General features: G+C 42.6%; 1 protein-coding gene across 1 annotated transcript in view; it reads left to right on the forward strand.

Annotated features, from left to right (window-relative positions):
• LOC143975571 (attractin-like) overlaps positions 1-19,349 on the forward strand; it is a gene marked incomplete in the record, with an annotated part of 173,878 nt that overhangs the window by 122,038 nt on the left and 32,491 nt on the right. Inside the window, 2 exon segments of the mRNA XM_077478034.1 lie at positions 16,144-16,196; positions 17,820-17,935. Coding sequence (XP_077334160.1) covers positions 16,144-16,196; positions 17,820-17,935 — 169 coding nt within the window.

Here is a 19,349-nt window from a genome sequence, read left to right on the forward strand (position 1 = left end):
AGCCCTGAGGAGAGTATTAGAGTCAGATTGGGCTTCGGTAAAGGGGGATTGGGACCCCTGCGCCCCAGCAAATGCACATGGACGGGGGGATCCATTGCCTCCAGAAAGCCCAGACTTAGGAAACAGGTTGACTGCCCTACTGAACAGATGCCAGCTTAGATGGGTACAACGGACTGATTGGCAAAAAAATAAATATGACAGTACATGAAGACAAAGAAAGTGTCAGTGACTACCTAAATAAATTACGAGAGATTTTTAGAGTGTTCTCCGGGCTCCCCGAAGCTGAGGATGTGTATAGTGCATATCAGCAACAGCTAAAGATTGCTTTTTTAAATGGATTGAAACAGGATCATAAGGATTACATTGTTTAAAACATGGTTACTTACCGAACTGCATCAGTTTTAGATGTTTTACAATATGCTAAGCATTCTGAGAAGTATTTGAAAGCAAAAGCAAAAAAGAATGTGAAAGTAAAGGTTCTTATGCAAGGTGATGAAGCAGAGGAGGATGCAGAAGAGTACACTGCTGAGGCAGAACCAGAGGGGTCTCATAGAGGAAGGATTACTCTACAGAAATAGACAGTGCAACGAGAGTACTTCCACCCTGTGTACAAGCACTGGTAGCATCAGCGGTGTAGTGGTTAGCACTCTCGCCTAGCAGTGAAGGGGGTCACTGGTTCGAATCCCAATCATGACGCTGCCTGCCTGGAGTTTGCATGTACTCCCTGTGCCTGCGTGGATTTCCTCCGGGTGCTCTGGTTTCCTCCCGCACTCCGGAGACATGCAGGTGGGTTGATTGGCTTCTGTCCCGGTTTGGCCCTGGTATATGAATGGGGACGTTGGATCCTTGGGGGTGGAGAACGATGTGGGTGTACAGGGGTAGAGGCTAGACACTCACTCAGGCTGAACCGGATGGACTGGTGTCTTTATTCAACTTTACTAACTGAAAAGGTACCACATGCAGTGTTTGTTATCCTGTTACAGCAAAAGATATCACATTTGAGCCCAGCACGACACCTTTCCTGTATGACAATACTCTTGACACAACCTCACTTAACAATACAGAGGTGTACTACATTAAAACCATCCACACTACCACTTCCTACTGACGGGTATAAACATGACTGCACTGCTGCCATCACTGAAAAGGTACTGCCACGAAGTGATCTGAAAGATGTACCATTATCTAACCCTGACATGATACTTTTTGTTGATGGTTCTAGTAAGAAAAATCCAGATGGCACAAATGCAACAGGATATGCAGTAGTGACACAGGATGAGATTTTGGAAGCGGGGCCACTACCAAAACATTATTCAGCACAAGTTGCAGAACTTGTAGCATTGACAAGAGCATGTATACTGTCAGAAGGAAAATCTGTAACCATATACACTGACAGTCAATATGCCTTTTCAACAGTGCATGTTTTCGCACAACAATGGAAAAACAGGGGGATGGTCACCTCCAGTGGTAAACCAATTTCACATACGGACTTCATTTCAGAACCAAAAAAACTTGCAATCTGTAAATGTCAAGCACATACAAAATATACGGACCCCATCTCAAAGGGGAATAAAAGGGCAGATAAAGCTGCACATAAAATAATGACGAGAAATCATAGTGATAGATCATACAGTGCTTACTGATATGCAGCAAAATGCCCCCCTGGGGAAAAACAATATTGGAAAACAAAGGGTTGCACAATAATTGATGACATTTACACATCACCTGAAGGGAAACCGGTATTACCAAAATCTTTATTTAGGTATGCAGCAGTATTGACACATGGAGTAACGCATGTGTCAAACAGGGGGATGACTGAGATGTTAAATAAAGTATGTACAGCCTATGGATTTACAAACTACTCAAAAAACTTTTTGCTCTCAATGTCTTATATGTGCAAGACACAATGCTCAGGGAGGTATAAGATAACAGAAAGGGAAGTTCCCTACACCACAATATCCATTCCAACACATTTGCATGGATTTTATTGAATTAGACAAATGTGAAAGGAAGAAATATTGTTTGGTACCCAGGCACCCTGACCAAATGGGTGGAGATATTCCCGACAGGAAGTGCAGATGCACAGACTGTAGCCAAAGCATTACTAAGAGATATTATTCCTAGATTTGGAATCCCTGAAAGGATTTACAGTGATAATGGACCCCATTTTGTAATTAACAAATATACAACATTTGATAGAAGTGATGAGAATTAAAGGGAAATACCATTGTGCCTATCATTCCCAATCAGCTGGATTGGTAGAAAGACATAATGGCATTCTAAAAAGCAAACTGAGAAAAGTTATGGAAGAAATAGGTAAAAATAATTGGATGTATTGCCTACTAGTAGCTGTGACCAGTATGTATATCACACCCCCAAAAGAAGATGAAAAAGGTGCATGTGGGAGATTGGGTCTCAATAAAAAGTAATAAGAAAAAAACAGTGGTACTCCCCAAGGTGGGATGGTCCCTTCAAAGTCCTTTTAACTACCCTTACTGTAATAAGGATTGCAGAGAGGTCTACCTGGATTCACCAGTCCCATTGTAAAAACGTTTCACAGGCAGAGTAGGGCCAGTTGGCTACAAGAGGTCCAGAAAGTCCGGCTACAAAGGGAGGTCTCACACAAGGTGGGACTTGTCTCAAACCGGTGAAGTCTCCCTCCCCTTCCAACTCCCCTATCCTATCCGCTGGAACTCTGTAGCTGGTTAGGATGAAAGGGACAGTAATTATCCTTGGGTTACTGGTGACTAGGAGAGGCATCCATAAGAGGGGGTAGGCGCTATGGAAGAGTAGAGGAACCTTTGGATTGGGAAAGAACAGGAAAAGCATTAAATCTAAAACTTTATAGAGGGAATAACTAGCACTATACTGGTAGACTTCTGTCAGATTGCAGATTGTGGGGATACAACTGGGGCTAGAGGACTTCTATGGGCAGATAAATATATCTGCTGGCTCTGGAATAAGACAGGATGTCAAGCATGGGATCAGGCCCTGTGGACTACAGCGCATCAAGATTGGGGGTATAATCAACCAGGGGCTAAAAAGAGTGGTATAAAGGAGAGACTCGTAATCACAAAAGCAGCCAACTCCCCCTGCACAAATAGTAAGAACTGTAACCAACTATTAATAACATTAACGGAGCCGAGGAAGGAAGATCAGCGGTTGTATTCCATGGGAGCATGGGTGTCAGGAACTGATCCCTCAGGAACATTTTTCCTTGAGGTATTACCACCTAATAAAATTAAACAACAGGAAAAAGTAGACTCAGAAGGGAAAGAAGAAGGCCATACTAAAATAGAAGTTCTGAGTATAACTATAAGATTCACTAACCTAACAATAGAAGATGCCATAGCTTTTGAGACGGGCTACCAAGAAAAAAATGAGTGGTTAGAATGGTTGAGGTACACGGTTAGAACTCTGAAAAAGGAAAACTGTTTAGTTTGTGCCGGAGCCAGACCAAATTTAGCAACAGTTCCTTTTCCTCTAGATCACAATACAGATCCAGAAGGTTTAAAATGTATGTTGCAATTGTATAATAAGAGCTATAAACCTGAAACAAATTCTACTCGTCACACATTGAGTTTGTTGTTTCCCCCAGTACAGAGACCTCAGATACCTCCAGCGGTTACCGCTTATCCGGGCAACTTTACTTGTTTTGCACTCCCAGGGAACCGTAGCGCGGTGGATCTTGGGTCACTACCCGATGACTACTGTGTGGAGAGGATTAACACGGACAATGGTGACTGGGTTGAACATGACATTCAGAGAGCTGATGTCTGGTGGATGTGTGGGGATAAGAAACTGCGAGCTAGACTACCGGCCAATGCCCAAGGGGATTGCGCTATGGTCCAGCTGGCTATGCCCCTGAGAATCCTGTCAGAAAACCCGTGGACTAAGTCACCGACAGTATCATAGGGACACCTCTCCCTTGGGGTCATTTGACTCTCAGATCTACATAGATGAGATTGGGGTTCCTCGTGGGGTGCCGGACGAGTTTAAAGCCAGGAATCAGGTGACAGCTGGGTTTGAGTCTCTTCTCTGGTGGGTGACTATAAATAAAAATGTTGACTGGATTAATTATATATATATTATAACCAACAACGATTTGTAAACTATACTAGGGATGCTGTGAAGGGCCTAGCAGAACAGTTGGCCCCCACATCTCTAATGGCCTGGCAGAAACGAATGGCTTTAGATATGGTCTTAGCTGAAAGAGGAGGGGTATGCAAAATGTTTGGTAGCATGTGTTATACATTTATCCCCAACAATACAGCTCCTGGAGGGCACGTGACCAGAGCCTTGGAAGGACTGACTGCGCTATCGAATGAATTGGCGGAAAACTCAGGTATTAATGATCCATTCACAACTTGGCTTGAAGGATGGTTCGGTAAATGGACTGGATTTATCACATCATGTTTGATCTCAATCGCTGTGGCTTTGGCCGTTTTGGTCACTTGCGGATGCTGCTGCATTCCCTGTATTCGAGGACTTTCACAAAAACTCATTGAAACTGCAGTCTCAAGAACAATGTATCAAACCCTCTCTACCTCTGAGGAGACCTATGTGGACATTGAACCTCAACTTAATGACATACAGTCCGAAAGTGTATAACACAGGGACTTTCATCGAAATGTGTTGAGATAAAATAGTCACGCAAAGAGGAGGGAATGTTAGAAAAGTTTTAAAATGTTTATTGTGTGACTATTAGAAAAACAATAGTCCTGAGACTGATTTGTTAAAAAACTTACTTCTGAGCACATTATTGTATTAACTCATTGTATTGTTTTGTCTTAATTAACTCCATAGTAAGTTGTAGAATCATTAGATTTAACTAAATATGATAGCCTAAGAATGTACGGAACATGTATAGCTAGTAAAGTGCCAGCCTGTGCCATGACAACGTTATTTATGTTCCCTCAGCCAATAGAAGCACAGAGATGTTATTCTTATGGGGTATGTGAGGGCGTAACACGGTCTTTTGGCAGACATTTTTCTTCAGCTTTCGTGCTGTAAGCATGTCTCTCTGTTGTGGGCCACATCAGAAATACATTTTCCTGCTTCTCAAGAACACCTGGAGTTTTTTTTACTGATCACAAGGGAAATTCCTAACACTTTCCACTAATTAACAACGCTGTTGTCCAATGGTGGCTACAATGCACAGTGCAGGAGTAATACACGACCGGTTTTCCCATTGGAATAAACTCTGAAGGTTTTTCTAATGGAGTTCCGCTGAAACTGTCATGCGTACACACGATCACAGCAGTCCAAGTCCGATTGTTAAGAATGCGGTGACGTACAGCATGAACGACGGGAAAAAGGAAGTTCAAGACCCAGTGCGCCTCCCTTTGGGTTCCTTCTGCTGATCTCGTGTTAGTAGAAGTTTGGTTAGAGACAATTTGTGCTTTTTCAGACTTGTGCTTATTCCGATCGTTTTACTGCTGTTCAGTTTGTGCTTGTGGGTTTGTATCTGGTTTTCAGTGCATGTAGTAATTTCGTATCTGTTTTTCAGTGCTTTCTGGTCCACTCGTTACTGATTTTCAGCTTGCTCTTCACAGGCCTTGCTGTTCTTCAGTGCATTCTGTTAAGTTCGTTCTGACCAGCCAACCGTTTTGAAACCATGGTGCGGGTACGTCCTCATACTTTGACCCGAGCCCAGTCCATGAACAGGGTGTGGAAGAGTTCATGGACCAAGAATTTGTTGTTCCAGCGTGACCAATTCTCGCACATGTCTTTGCTTCATGAGATCCAGGAGAATAATCCTGATGATTTCAGGAATTATCTCAGGATGATGGACCCCGTTTTTCACCATCTGTTGGCTTTGCTCACCCCTTATATCAGCAGGCAGCATACCTGCATGTGGCAAGCCATCACTCTGGAGCAGAGGCTAGTCGCCACCTTGCAGTATTTGGCGACTGGGAGAAGTCTGCAGGACCTCAAGTTCTCAACAGGCATCTTCTCCCAAGCTCTGGGGATCATTATTCCAGAGACCTGTTCTGCCATCATTCAGGTCCTGCAGAAGGACTATATTAAGGTAAGTTTTCTCCTTTAAAGTCACATTATATGTATTTAACGTTTGATAATGTATTGTATTTATTTCATCATTCCCTAATTACTATTATTGGAATATGCTTTGAGTGTCCTCTTTTATCCTCATGCATGCTGCAAGCTTTTAATGCTCCTTTTTTGGCCTACATGCATATTTGCCTTCACTAACCTCCCCAGCATGCTATCCTGGGCCCATGTACACCTATAGCCTAGTCCCTTTTAACAATGTATATTGTCAGCTCCATTGTACTGCTTTCCCCGAAACACCCCCTAAAATGTGTCCAAATGTAATGTGTGTCCTTAAATTCAGGCAGAGTGCTGGTGGCTTTTTTTTTTGGCCCCCAAAGTCACCTCAAACCCCCCCCCCCCCCCATACAATTTTATCAATGGGTCATCATTGGGGGTGAGGAATCTCATAAGTGGGACTTATATTTTTGTCTTTTTAAATACTCCTTCAAATAAATGTTATACTGGTGTTGTGCAAGAATGTTTTTGTGTAATCTGCTTGCAATGTTATGTGCAAAAGTATATATAATGGGAGACTATGGCCTCCCATTTTGCTGACCGTTGGGACTTTCCCAACTGTGGAGGGGCTATAGATGGGAAGTATGTCCACATTGTGCCACCACCCCATTCAGGGGTCTTATTATTATAATTATAAGGGGTTTAATAGTGTAGTGTTAATGGCGGTGGTGTCGGCACACTATGAGTTCCTCTATGTGGACATGGGGAAGAATGGTCGGATGGAGGAGTCTTTGCCCAGACGGAGTTTTACCAGCGTCTCCAGCCTGGTGGCCTGGCATTGTCACCGGATGCGGATAACGTGGAAGGACTCCCCTTCGTCTTTATTGCAGATGAAGCCTTCGGTCTGGGTGAGCACCTGATGAGGCTATTCCACCAAAGGACCCTCATCCCGGAGAGGAGGGTTTTTAACTACCGTCTGGCCAGAGCCAGAAGAGTCGTTGAGACTACCTTCGGGATAATGGCCAGCCGGTTCTGCCTGTTTCTGACAGCAATCCATATGGCGGACTACAAAATCAACCATATCATCCTATGCTGCTGCATACTGCACAATTATTTAAGAAACAATTCACAGAATTATCTAGCCTAAGTTGGGCATGAGGCCAGACTTATTACAGACAATTCCCTGAAGAGCCTGGATATTGGCCGTACTGGCTTAGCACCCCAAAGTGCCTGTGAAGTTCAGGAGAAATTTGTACATTATTTTATGGGTGAGGGGGGCCATTGCAATGCCAGACAATGTCTAAAATGTTTAGTAATAAAAAATAAAAAAAAGAATATAAAATCTAGAATTTTCTTTATTGCTTGCTTTTCTTTTTGGCTGTCTCCTAGGTTCTCCTAGTGCACTTGTAGTGCCAAGTGGATTTTCCTTTAGTAAATGAGCCCCATTGTCACTGTAAACACAAAATTACTTACAAAACTGGTATAGAGCATTGAAAGAAGAAGCCATACATTGTATTTCAAAATGTTTACTCTGTGCACATTCACAGATGTGCGTTTTTTTTCTCTATTTTTTGTTTTTTATATTTTTTTTATATTTTTACCTCAAATTCATACGGCGACTGGTATTGTGGAGAAACCCCTCTGTGTCCACGAATTTAACAAAAATATGGGAGGGGTGGACCTCAATGACCAGTTGTTGGCGCCGTATCTAGTTGCCCGTAAGGCCAGACGCTGGTACAAAAAAGTGTTTGTTTACTTATTTCAATTGGCTTTGCTGAATGCTTATGTGCTATACAAAGCTTCAGGCGGGACTTTAACCTTTCTTTTCTTCCAGAGAGAGGTTGTCACAGAGCTTCTGTATCCAGACGGTTCTGCACCTCACCATTCCCAACCAAATGCAGTAAGCCGGCTGCATGAGAGGCATTATGCTTATGCCCTCCCGAGTACCCCTACCCAACGAGCCCCCAAAGAAGATGTCATGTCTGTACCAAGCGTGGATATGGGCGTGACACCCTTTGTTATTGTCCATGCTGTCCTGGCAATCCTGGTCTTTGCCTTGGTGAGTGTTTTGAACGCTAACATTCACTAGTGAAGTATTAGCGTAGGGTACAGCATTTCACAGGCTAGGCACACTAACACAGGGTCTCCCAAGATGCCATCGCATTTTGAGAGACCCAAACCGTTACAGTTGTTACAGTTTACAGTTCAAAAAAAAAAGTGTAAAAAGCAAACAAAAAAAAAAAAGTAAAAAAAAAATATATATATATAAAAACCAAAAATAGTTGTCGTTTTATTGTTTTCTCTCTCTCTCTCTCTTCTCTCTAATTTTTTATAGTTTACTGTGTTTTATTGTTAACCATTTTTTTTTGTTTTCAGGTACACCATTCAGCTGCAGCGCGGATTTATTTATCTTGACAGCAATAGCGTTTGCTCCCACGATACATAAAGCCGTGACTCCAGTGCTGTAGGAGGTGATTTCACCACCACAGTTAAAAAAAAAGAAAAGAGCATATATGCCCGAAGCATGGGGGCAGCAGGGGAGGAGGAGCGATTTTGCTCCTAATGCCGCGTACATACGGTCGAAATTCCGACGGAGGGCTTGCCCGTGGAAAAGTTTGACCGTGTGTACGCGGCATAACTTTTTTGCAGGAGGATGCCCCCATGCTTCGGCATATATATATTTTAGGCACAGGTAGTGTTAAAAAATGTTTTATTTTTTACAGTTTTTTTTTTGGCATTTGCTTTGCAGGTATGGTATGGTAAGGTTTTACTGTTATACTGTAATGTTACTTTGTTTTAACGTTAACCATAATTTGCTTAGCAGGTACGCCATTCAGTTGCAGCGTGGATTTATTTATCTTGACAGCAACAGTGTTTGCTCCCACGATACATAAAGCCGCGACTCCAACGTTGTAGGGGGTGATTTCACCAATACAGTTAAAAAAAAAAGAGCATATATGCCCGAAGCATGGGGGCAGCAGGGGCGGAGGAGCGATTTAGCTCCTAATGCTGCGTACATACGGTCGAAATTCCGACGGGGGGCTTGCCCGTGGAAAAGTTTGACCGTGTGTACGTGGCATAACTTTTTTGTGGGAGGATGCCCCCATGCTTCGGCATATATAAATGGTGCATGTATGTCCATCATTAGAAGTGGGTGGATGAAGGGAGGTATTCTAATGGTGGGCATACCCACCGATCAATCTCTTTTTTTTCGTTCAGCCAACATGGCTCTCAGGAAATAGCTTGGGGTGTCTACTTTCCAAAATGGGGTCATTTGGGGGGGTTTTGTGCTATTTTGGCATTTTATGGCCTTAGAAACTGTAATAGGTAGTGAGGAGTGAAATCAAAAATTTGCGCCCTTAGAAATCCAGAAGGTGGCGATTGGTTTTCGGGGCCCCGTACGCAGCTAGGCTCCCAAAAAGTCCCACACATGTGGTATCCCTGTACTCAGAAGAAGCAGCAAAATGTATTTTGGGGTGCAATTCCACATATAACCATGGCATGTGTGAGCAATATATAATTTAGTGACAACTTTTTGTAAAAAAAAAAATTAAAAGAAAAATTAAAAGAAAGCTCTATTTGTGGGAAGGAAAGGAAAGGACGCAAATTTTGTTTGAGTACAACATTGCATGACCGCGCAATTACCAGTTAAAACAGTGCAGTGCGAAAGACCTCTGGGCCTTAGGCTGACAATTGGTCCGGGGCTGAAGTGGTTAAAACATAACATACACAACTCAATGTCTGCCAGAATTTTCGTAAAAAAAAGTCTGATGAGACATACACACGATCGGAATATTCTATGAAAATCTTCCATCTGCATTTTTCAGTCGGACATTCCGCTCGTGTGTACGCGCCATGAGTGTAACCACTCTAAGCCCCTGTACACACGGTCAGAGATTTTGCCAACCAAATCCGTCGGATTGTGTCCGAAACTGTTGCATACACACGGTCGGGCCAAGTTGTCTGATTTAGCGGTTGCCAAGAATGCGGTGACGTAAGCCGTGTATGGCGGGACTAGAAAAAGGAGGTTCAGCACCACGTCCGGCACCCTTTGGGCTCCTTCTGCTGATCTCGTGTCTTAGTAGAAGTTTGGTGAGAGACGATTCGCGCTTTTCAGATTAGTGATTCAGATCGCTACCACTCTTCAGTTTGTGCTTGTCTTTGCGTATCTGATAATCAGTGCGTGCAGTCATTAAGTATTTGCTTCTCATTGTGGACTATATCTTGGTATAGTACGCTTTGAAAGGCATTTTTTATTGTCTGCTTGCCTCTGCTATTCAGGTCGTCCTTTCAGGCCTTGCTGTTTATCGGTGCTTTCTGGTGTCCGTTCTGACCAGCCGACCGTTTTCCAAACATGTTTCGTCTACGTACTCATCGTACAGTTTGTGCTGTGCAGGGGCTTCGTGTTGGGGTTCTTACTTTGACTTTGACACAAGCCCGGTCCATGAACAGGGAGGGGAGGCGTTTGTGGACCAAGAATTGGTTGCGCCAGCGTCACCAGTTCTCCCACATGCATTTGCTCCGTGAGATCCGCGAGAATTTTAATCCTGATCATTTCTTGATTTTTCTCAGGATGACGGACCCCGTTGTTCACCGTCTGCTGGCTTTGCTGACCCCTTATATCACCAGGCAGGATACCTGCATGTGGCAAGCCATCACTCCGGAGCAGAGGCTCATCGCCACATTGCGCTACTTGGCGACAGGGAGAAGCCTTCAGGACCTCAAGTTCTCTACAGGCATCTCCCCCCAGGCTCTGGGGATCATTATTCCAGAGACCTGTTCTGCCATCATTCAGCTCCTGCAGAAGGACTATATTATGCTAAATTTTATCCTTAAACATCACATTCTATGTATTTCATGATTGCTAATATCTTGCATTTCTTTCCTAATTTCCCTAATTACCATCATTGCAATATGCTCTAATTCATATGCTCTGCCCCTTTGTCCTCATGCATATTTGCCTCACTAACTTCCCCACCATGCTCTTCTTGGCCCCTAAAACTATAGTCTAGTCACTTAACAATGTCTTTTGGCAGCTCCATAGTATTGCTTTCCCATAAACACCCCCTAAAATCTCTACAAATGTGTGTGCTTCAATTCATGCAAAGTGAACTTTTTTGGATTTTTGGAGTTGTGCCAAACTCATTAGTAACCCCCTCTCCCCAACTGCTAGCTCAGCTGATAGCAATCTTCTATCTAATGACTTGACTCAACCCAATACACACTCTAAATACCTTTTTCATGATCACATTTATGGACAAATTCACCAAAGCATGTAGTGTAAGGGCCTCAATACTTTCAAATGCCATTTTGATTTTTTTAACACATTCATTTTCTTGCTATGTAATAGCAGAATGTCAAAATGTGCTTCCATTTTGTTATTATGACACTTCTTACCTGTCCCGTGGGCTGCCAATAGTGTAACTAAGGAGGGGCTTCCCAAAGTATCACACATTATTTAGGCATTCAGCTCTCAATCAAGTGGAGAGGGTTACCTGTCCTAAACATCCCCCCTCATTTTTTAGCAAGGGCCCATCAGATGGGGGGGGTGGGGAGGTTATGACTCTCATAAGGGGACCTTATACTTTAGGCTTTAAATACTCAGTTAAAAAAATGTTATACTAATTTTGACAAAAGATGTGTGTGTCTAATCTGCATGCAATGTTGATTTGTCAAATTACTAGTTTTTGTTCTTGTGTCACTACACAGTGTCCTTCAACGCCACAGGAATGGCAGACTGTGGCCTCCCACTTTGCCAGTTTTATTAAAGTTGTGCCTTTTTCACCAACAGTGCAAACCCAAGTTCAGAGTGAGATGAGGGGAAAGTCTCTTCTTCAGATAATCTTATTATGTTGTGGGTCTGCTACACACACACCTTCTTTTTGTTAACTAATGTATGTAGTGCATTACTGATCAAAATCATGCTCATTTTCAGCATCATGGCAGGAAAATGGCATGATTGTCCAAATTTACACCTCACTGTGGGTGTTTTTTTACTAAAGGCACATCCACTATGCACTACAAGTGCACTGCAAAAGTACACCTGAAACTGCACTTGGAGTGCAAAGTGGAGTTTCCTTTAGTAAATCACACTCCTTCTCAGCACAAACTCAAATTTGACTACAAATACATTTTAGGACCAATGAAAAAGGAAGCCACACATTGTTGACAATTCAACTTTTTAATACAAGCACATTCATATGTGCGTTTATTAAAGGTTTTTACAACAAACCAAGAAATTGTGTGTATCCAAAACAGAGTTTAATCATATTTTTTTTACTTGTTTATTTTGTGTAAACAGGCATGTATCAAACCGTAAAATACAGAACACAGGAACTTACAAAGTTCAACTTGGAAAAGTGAAGACAATATCAGACATGAGTATGTACAAACTGGGCTGATATTGCCTTCATCACATGGGGTGTGACCCCTGAAAAAAACACATTTTGAAGATGCACACAGTTGTCAACATGTGCTATATGCCATCATGGGGGATCAATGTACATGCTTTGGGGCTGAAACCCCTTCATCTCAGACACTTTACACAAAACACGTACATTGATCCCCATGATGGGAGATAGCGCATGTTTACACACTCTGTGCATCTTCCAAATTTTTAATTTTGAAAAATACAACATTTTTATGTTAAAAAGCAAAAATAAAACACTCGTTTTTTAGTTTTCACACTCTCCCCAAAACATCAATGATGTTCTTCATTTTATTTTTAACATCATTGATGTTTTGTTGGACAATTTCCAAATCCCGATTGCACCCCATTATCTCCCCGATCAAGATATGGGCACTTTCACTGGTAAAACGGTAATCTTCTTCCACATCACCTAGAAAACAAAGCAAACAAACACACCATGTAATCCAAATATGGTGATATACACTGATGAGCTTACCGGAAGCTGTGTTCTCCGACACTCACCTGTTGTGGTGTCAATTTGTCCAACCTCCACAATCTCTCCTCCTCCTCCTCCTGCTCCTGCTCCTGCTCCTCTGTTTCTGCTTTTGGAAGTTGCCCTTCTTTGTGAGGGGTGTGGTCCCTGGTGTCCTCATGGTCCCTGGTGTCCTCATACTTGCAGAGTCTTCTCTCCCCTATGAGAATGTAAACAAAGATTAATTAGCACACAGAGGGCAGAAATAGGAATATGAAACATTGCTTGGAAGTGTTGTACAATTGTGTTTTTGGGCCGAGTTACAAGGTGAGAACATTATTGGGGACACTTTGTTAAGCTGGAATACTTCCCTGCAGAACGATGTTTCATACGAACGAATGAAACCATGACCTTGAAAGTGGCCATTTTAAAATGCACAACATGAAATCAAAGCACACGGAGCATGTATGCAAGCAAGAATAATCATATGAACACACGACAACTACTTACTTTTTTTAAGAACACGCTTGATCCTTAGGTACTGCTTGTGCTCCCTCAGTTTCAGGTCTGACCAGCGTTTACTCAATTGATCCTTGAATCGGCGTACCCCAAAATTCTTCAGAAGACTCTTCACAGCTTTATTCATGATCTTGGCCTTTCTGATATTTGGGTTTGGGTAAGGTCCATACTTCCCATCTTAGTCGGTCCTGTTCAATATGTCGACCATCTCCAACATCTCTCCAAAAGACATATTTGAGGCCTTAAATCTTGTCTTCCTGGATCGGGACGTTTCAGGCTCCGGGCTTTCCTCGCCCTCCTCCTTGTTAGTGGAACTATTAGTGCACACCTGCGTTCTCTCCGCCATGTGCTCTCCCCACTGCGCGGGAAGTGAAGGGGTGGGGAATAGTCAGGAAAGAACGTCAGGGGTGGGCGAAGTTTCACGCATTGCACACTGTATATAAAGCGCAACACATGTGTATCGTCCGTACGATCTGGGAGGAGAGTGTGAGGCACGGACGCGACGAACGTGGAAACGAAGGTAACATTTTTAACTTGGTGCTTCACTAGACTAGACTGCTTCTATCTAGGCCGATGTTGGGACAAGATTAGGAGGGATTTTAATTGCATTATTAGTATTTGAGGGTTTGTCTTGTGTTGTGTCTTGCAGACAATATGGATCCATTCACCAATGCCAACTTTATGGGGCTATTCATAGAACTGTACATGGAGATGCCCTGCCTGTGGCAGTTCCACAACAAGTTTTATAATGACAGATCAAAGAGGAACGCAGCACTGGAGAAACTTCTTTCTTTGGTGCGGATCATGGTCACCACGGCAGACATGACCTATCTGAATCGCAAAATTGTGGCCATGAAGCTTACATATTTCAGGGAGATAAAGAAGCACCTGGAGTCCTTGGAGAGCAGGAGATACAGATGCTGTTTATTAACCCAGGATGGTGCACTTTGAAAGGCTGCATTTTCTGGTAGACCAAGGGGTACCCAGGCCACCACTCAGGCCACCACTCTCCAGGCTTCCTCCAAGGCATCCTTCACCCCCAGCTGAGGCTTCTGATGTCCAACCTGGGCCTTTCAGGCAGCACCATGTGGTGGGGCCCAGCTTGAGACAGGTATTGCATTGTTGAACATATTTCTTGTGTTACATTTAATGATGTTAACTAGATGTTCTTATTGATCAGTAAGTTGAGATTTCTCCAAGTGGTTTCTCAAGAGACATTAGTGACCAAAAATGTTTGGGACGGGAAAGAAAAATGCTGGTGTCAGAATGATAGTCTGTTCTATTTGGTAACATTCAATTAGCAAAAGCCAGGAGCAAAAAATTGTGTGATTGATGATCAAAACACTAAAACTATGTCCCCTTTTCATACACGGGATGACCTCAGTCAGGGGGAGGCTGTGGCAAGTGGCAGCCAGGAGGTCCACCAACGCCCTCTTCCTCCTGCCCCAACTATAGGAGCCCAGCCACAGCCTGGAAGGATGCCTGGTGGGAAGTCACAAAGGAAGACCAGAGAGTGATGGCCTGGGTTGAGTCTGGTGTGCCAGAAGATGCAGCCTCTTGAAGATCCACATTCTGGGGACAGAAATGGCATCTGAATTTCCTGCTCTCTAGGACTTCGGGATCAGACTTCTCTCCCTGAGATATCTACTCCTCAGGCCACCAATTTTTTAATATCTAATTTAGTCATGTCTGCCCTGGGGGCCAAAGGCTGCACCAAAGTTAAGAAGTTTCTCCAGTGCTGCGTTCCTATTTTTAGTTTCTAGCGAACAAAATACATTTTATTTTTGTTTGATGAAATACTTGTGTAATGTGTTTTCCTTCCAAAAGTAGAGTTTATTTGTGAGCAGGCAGGTACATTTCAAAAATACAAAGTGAACTAAATAACAAGGGGTACCAACACTAAACAACCTCCTGTAGATTAAAAAAGAAAATATAAAAAATACAATAATGTTGTTGTAAGTTTACACACAAAAAAATAAAAAAAAAGAAGGAGAAATGAGCAGTGTCTTTAAAGGAAATTTTTAGGGAATCCCCCCCAAAAACATCCAAAAAATAAAAAACCAAATCTAAAATTGTGTAGATGTGACGCAAACTAAAATTTTATTGCTGAAATGGTTAAAAAAGAGTATTGAAATCCGTTCGGGAGAAGTGTGTGTGACTATGAGCATCAAAAGAAGTTTGTTCTTGCAGCATTGTAAAGAACAAGAGAATGCGCTTGATGAAAGAATTTTTAACATTGCAGCGTGACGAATGTGCTATATCACTTACGAGCAGTAGTTTTACCTGAACGAGCACTTCCGTGTCGGAATTTGAATGTGAGCATGCGTGGCACTTGGTCCAATCAAAATGCTCTACACATGATCGGATTAGGTCCGACCGGCCCAGTTGGTCGGGAAATATTTCCAACAGAGATTCGGACGGAATCAGTCCGATGCATACCACACACAGTCGGATTATGCGATGACACAGTCCGATAGGACACATTCCAACGGATTCTCCGACTGTGTGTACACGGCATAAGACAGAAGGTATGTTACTGGCCAATCACTGGGTGAAAAATAAAGAAATAAGAGCCTGAAAAAGGGCAAACGAATGCAGCCATCACATTCAATGATTTGCTACATTACAATACACTACATTTTTATGTCTGGGTTTAGTAACCATTTCGGTATTAGTATTATAGTCAATATTTTCAATATTAAAAAGCTGCCATTCTTGTTTCCTCATATTCTAGGTGTGATGTTGAAAACCGATACATAGGCAACCCAGTAAAAGGAACGTGTTATTGTAAGTATTAGAAAATTTCCACCAATATACAGCTCTTTAGGTATTTAGGTATATTTGAGGTATTGGAATTCTCTCCTTAGAATTTATAGACACCATCATGGTCCACTGCGGTGCATCTAACCGGTGCGTATGCACGGGTCTTGGCACCAGATGTCCTATTTAAATTGGGCTTGTAAACAGAGGCAGTGCTGTCTGATCTGTAGCTTCCTGTGACCCCTGCTACCTGTAACCTGCTTTGAGATCCTGTTCCTGTGTTCTGATCCGGCTAGTTCAGAAGACTAGAGTTATGTGTAATAAAATGGAATGACAGGGAAAAAGTATTGAGCATGCTAACTGAAATGTAATGACAGCTTCAAGACACCTCCTATATGGAGAAACTAGTCGCATGCGTTGCTCAGGTGCGATTTTGGCCCATTCTTGGACCACACACGATTGGAAATTCCAAAAGCAAAAGACAGATGAGAGCCTTTGGCCAGAAAATGCGACCGTTTGTATGCTCCATCGGACTTTTGCTGGCGGAATTCCCACCAGCAAAAGATTGAGAGCAGGTTCTCTCATTTTCGAAAAAGTTCCGATCGTCTATAGCAATTCTAACGCGCAAAATTCCTACGCATGCTCGAAAACAATTTCGACACATGCTCGGAAGCATTGAACTTCCTACGCATGCTCGGAAACAATTTGACGGATTTTAAATGACCATCAACTCCGGACACAAATGGACACAATAATATAAAATTTTTATTCATAAATTACACAATGTACATAATATTACCAGGAAGTGCAAATGGGCTAAACAATGTCATCCTGGTATATTAATAAATAAACAAAGATATATACAGAACAAAATATGATTAAAACAATGCTTGTCCTATATCACCCACACCCGACGCGTTTCCAGTTGCTGATAATTCAGAACCTTCATCAGGGGTGAACAAACTTGATGATATAGCAATCTAGTGAGGTGTAAGTTCGAGGATCAAAATGCCTGCCATTTAGAAAAATATAAGTATGTCTGAAGAGTACTTCAAATACTATCGAGATGTCAACCAAGTACAGGATGTCCTGCAAATTACTTCCAGATCAGTTAGACGGATTCTATGGCAAGGGGGGTTTTTGTTTCTATGTGGGACATTAATTGGAACAAACAATGGCTATCTGGATGTTTCAAGTCCACCTTCATGTGTGTGTCAAGCTGAATTAGCATGTATATGACTTGCACCCAGGGTTGCCTTGTCCCATTCCCAGGAAATAAGCCAAAAAGGAAAACTGGAAGCTGTAGTCCAACCACAAATTACAAATGGCAAAGCAGTCCTCTTTGTGCAGCGTATGGATGGCACTGGTTTGATTTGATGCATGCTCGGAAGCATTGAACTTCATTTTCTCAGCTCATCGTAGTGTTGTACATCACTGCGTTCTTTGCGGTCGAAAGTTCCGAGAACTTTTGTGTGACCGTGTGTATGCAAACCAAGCTTGAGCGGAATTCCCGTCGGAAAAACGATCCAAGATTTTTCCGCTGGTGTGTACGAGCCATAACAATTGGATGTGCTCTGGACAGTACTTGTATGTTTTCTATATGTAAAATTGAGGCCTGTTATTTTCATGAAATGTTCTTCTTTTGCACAGACGTGTTGCTGTTAGACTACCAGTTCACCTTTAGTCTCGTGGCAGAAGACGATCGTCACTACACAGCACTTAATTTTGTGATTATTGGTGAAGAGTTTCTTCTTCCAACAGAAAAGGCAGGTCCTCTTTGAATGTGTGCTCTGTTCTGTTTCGTTTCTGCATATCACAGCTATAAAATTGGCTAGGGAAGCTTACTGTGTATGAACACTTAAAATATAAATCCAGATGTTCCTCAAAATGTACCCCAAACCTCTGGTTCTAGAGCATGTTCCAAGATTATTTCTTTTTTTTTTTACCTTGTTCCTGTAGCAAGAAACAGCTTTTAACACTACCTGTGACATCATCACCATGCTTGCCAGGTCCAGCTGCTGGCGGGGGGGGGGGGGGGGGGGGGTGTGAGAGACGTACAGTGCCTTGAAAAAGTATTCATACCCTTTTAAATTTTCCACATTTTGTCATGTTGCGACCAGAAACATAAATGTATTTTATTGAGATTTTATGTGATAGCCCAACACAAAGTGGCACATAATTGTGATGTGGGAGGAGAATGATAAATGGTTTTCAATCATTTTCACTAATAAATATGTGAAAAGTGTAGAGTGCAATTGTATTGGGCCCCCTGAGTCAATACTTTGTAGAACCCCCTTTCACTGCAATTACAGCTGCAAGTCTTTTTGGGGATGTCTCTACCAGCTTTGCACATCTAGAGAGTGACATTTTTTGCATTCTTCTTTGCAAAATTGCTCAATCTCTGTCAGATTGGATAGAGAGCGTCTGTGAACAGCAATTTTCAAGTATTGCCACAGATTCTCAATTGGATTTAGGTCTGGACTTTGACTGGGCCATTCTAACACATGAATGTGCTTTGATCTAAACGATTCCATTGTAGCTCTGGCTGTATGTTTAGGGTCCTTGTCCTGCTGGATGGTGAAACCACCACCCTAATCTCATGTCTTTAACAAACTCAATCAGGTTTCCTTCTATGATTGTCCTGTATTTGGCTCCATCCATCTTCCCTTCAACTCTTCCTTGTCCCTGCTGAAGAAAAGGATCCCCACAACATGATGCTGCCACCACCATGTTTCACGGTGGGGATGGTGTGTTCAGGGTGATGTGCAGTGTTAGTTTTCCGCCACACATAACGTTTTGCTTTTAGGCCAAAAAGTTTAATTTTGGTCTCATCTGACCAGAACACCTTCTTCCACGTGTTTGCTGCGTCCCCCACATGGCTTATTTAAAACTGCAAACATGAGTTCTTATGGCTTTCTTCTTGCCACTCTTCCATAAAGGTCAGATTTGTGGAGGGCACAACTAATAGTTGTCCTGTGGACAGATTCTCCCACCTGAGCTGTGGATCTCTGCAGCTCCTCCAGAGTTACCATGGGCCTCTTGGCTTCTTCTCTGATTAATGGTCTCCATTCCCGGCCTGTCAGTTTAGGTGGACGGCCATGTCTTGGAAGGTTTGCATTTGTGCCATACTCTTTCCATTTTCGGATGATGGATTGAACAGAGCTCTGTTCAAATCTTGGG

This window comes from Lithobates pipiens, unplaced genomic scaffold (assembly GCF_037356315.1).
Source record: "Lithobates pipiens isolate NorthernLeopardFrog02 unplaced genomic scaffold, aLitPip1_a1.2 Scaffold_13, whole genome shotgun sequence".
Classification (NCBI taxonomy): domain Eukaryota; kingdom Metazoa; phylum Chordata; class Amphibia; order Anura; family Ranidae; genus Lithobates; species Lithobates pipiens.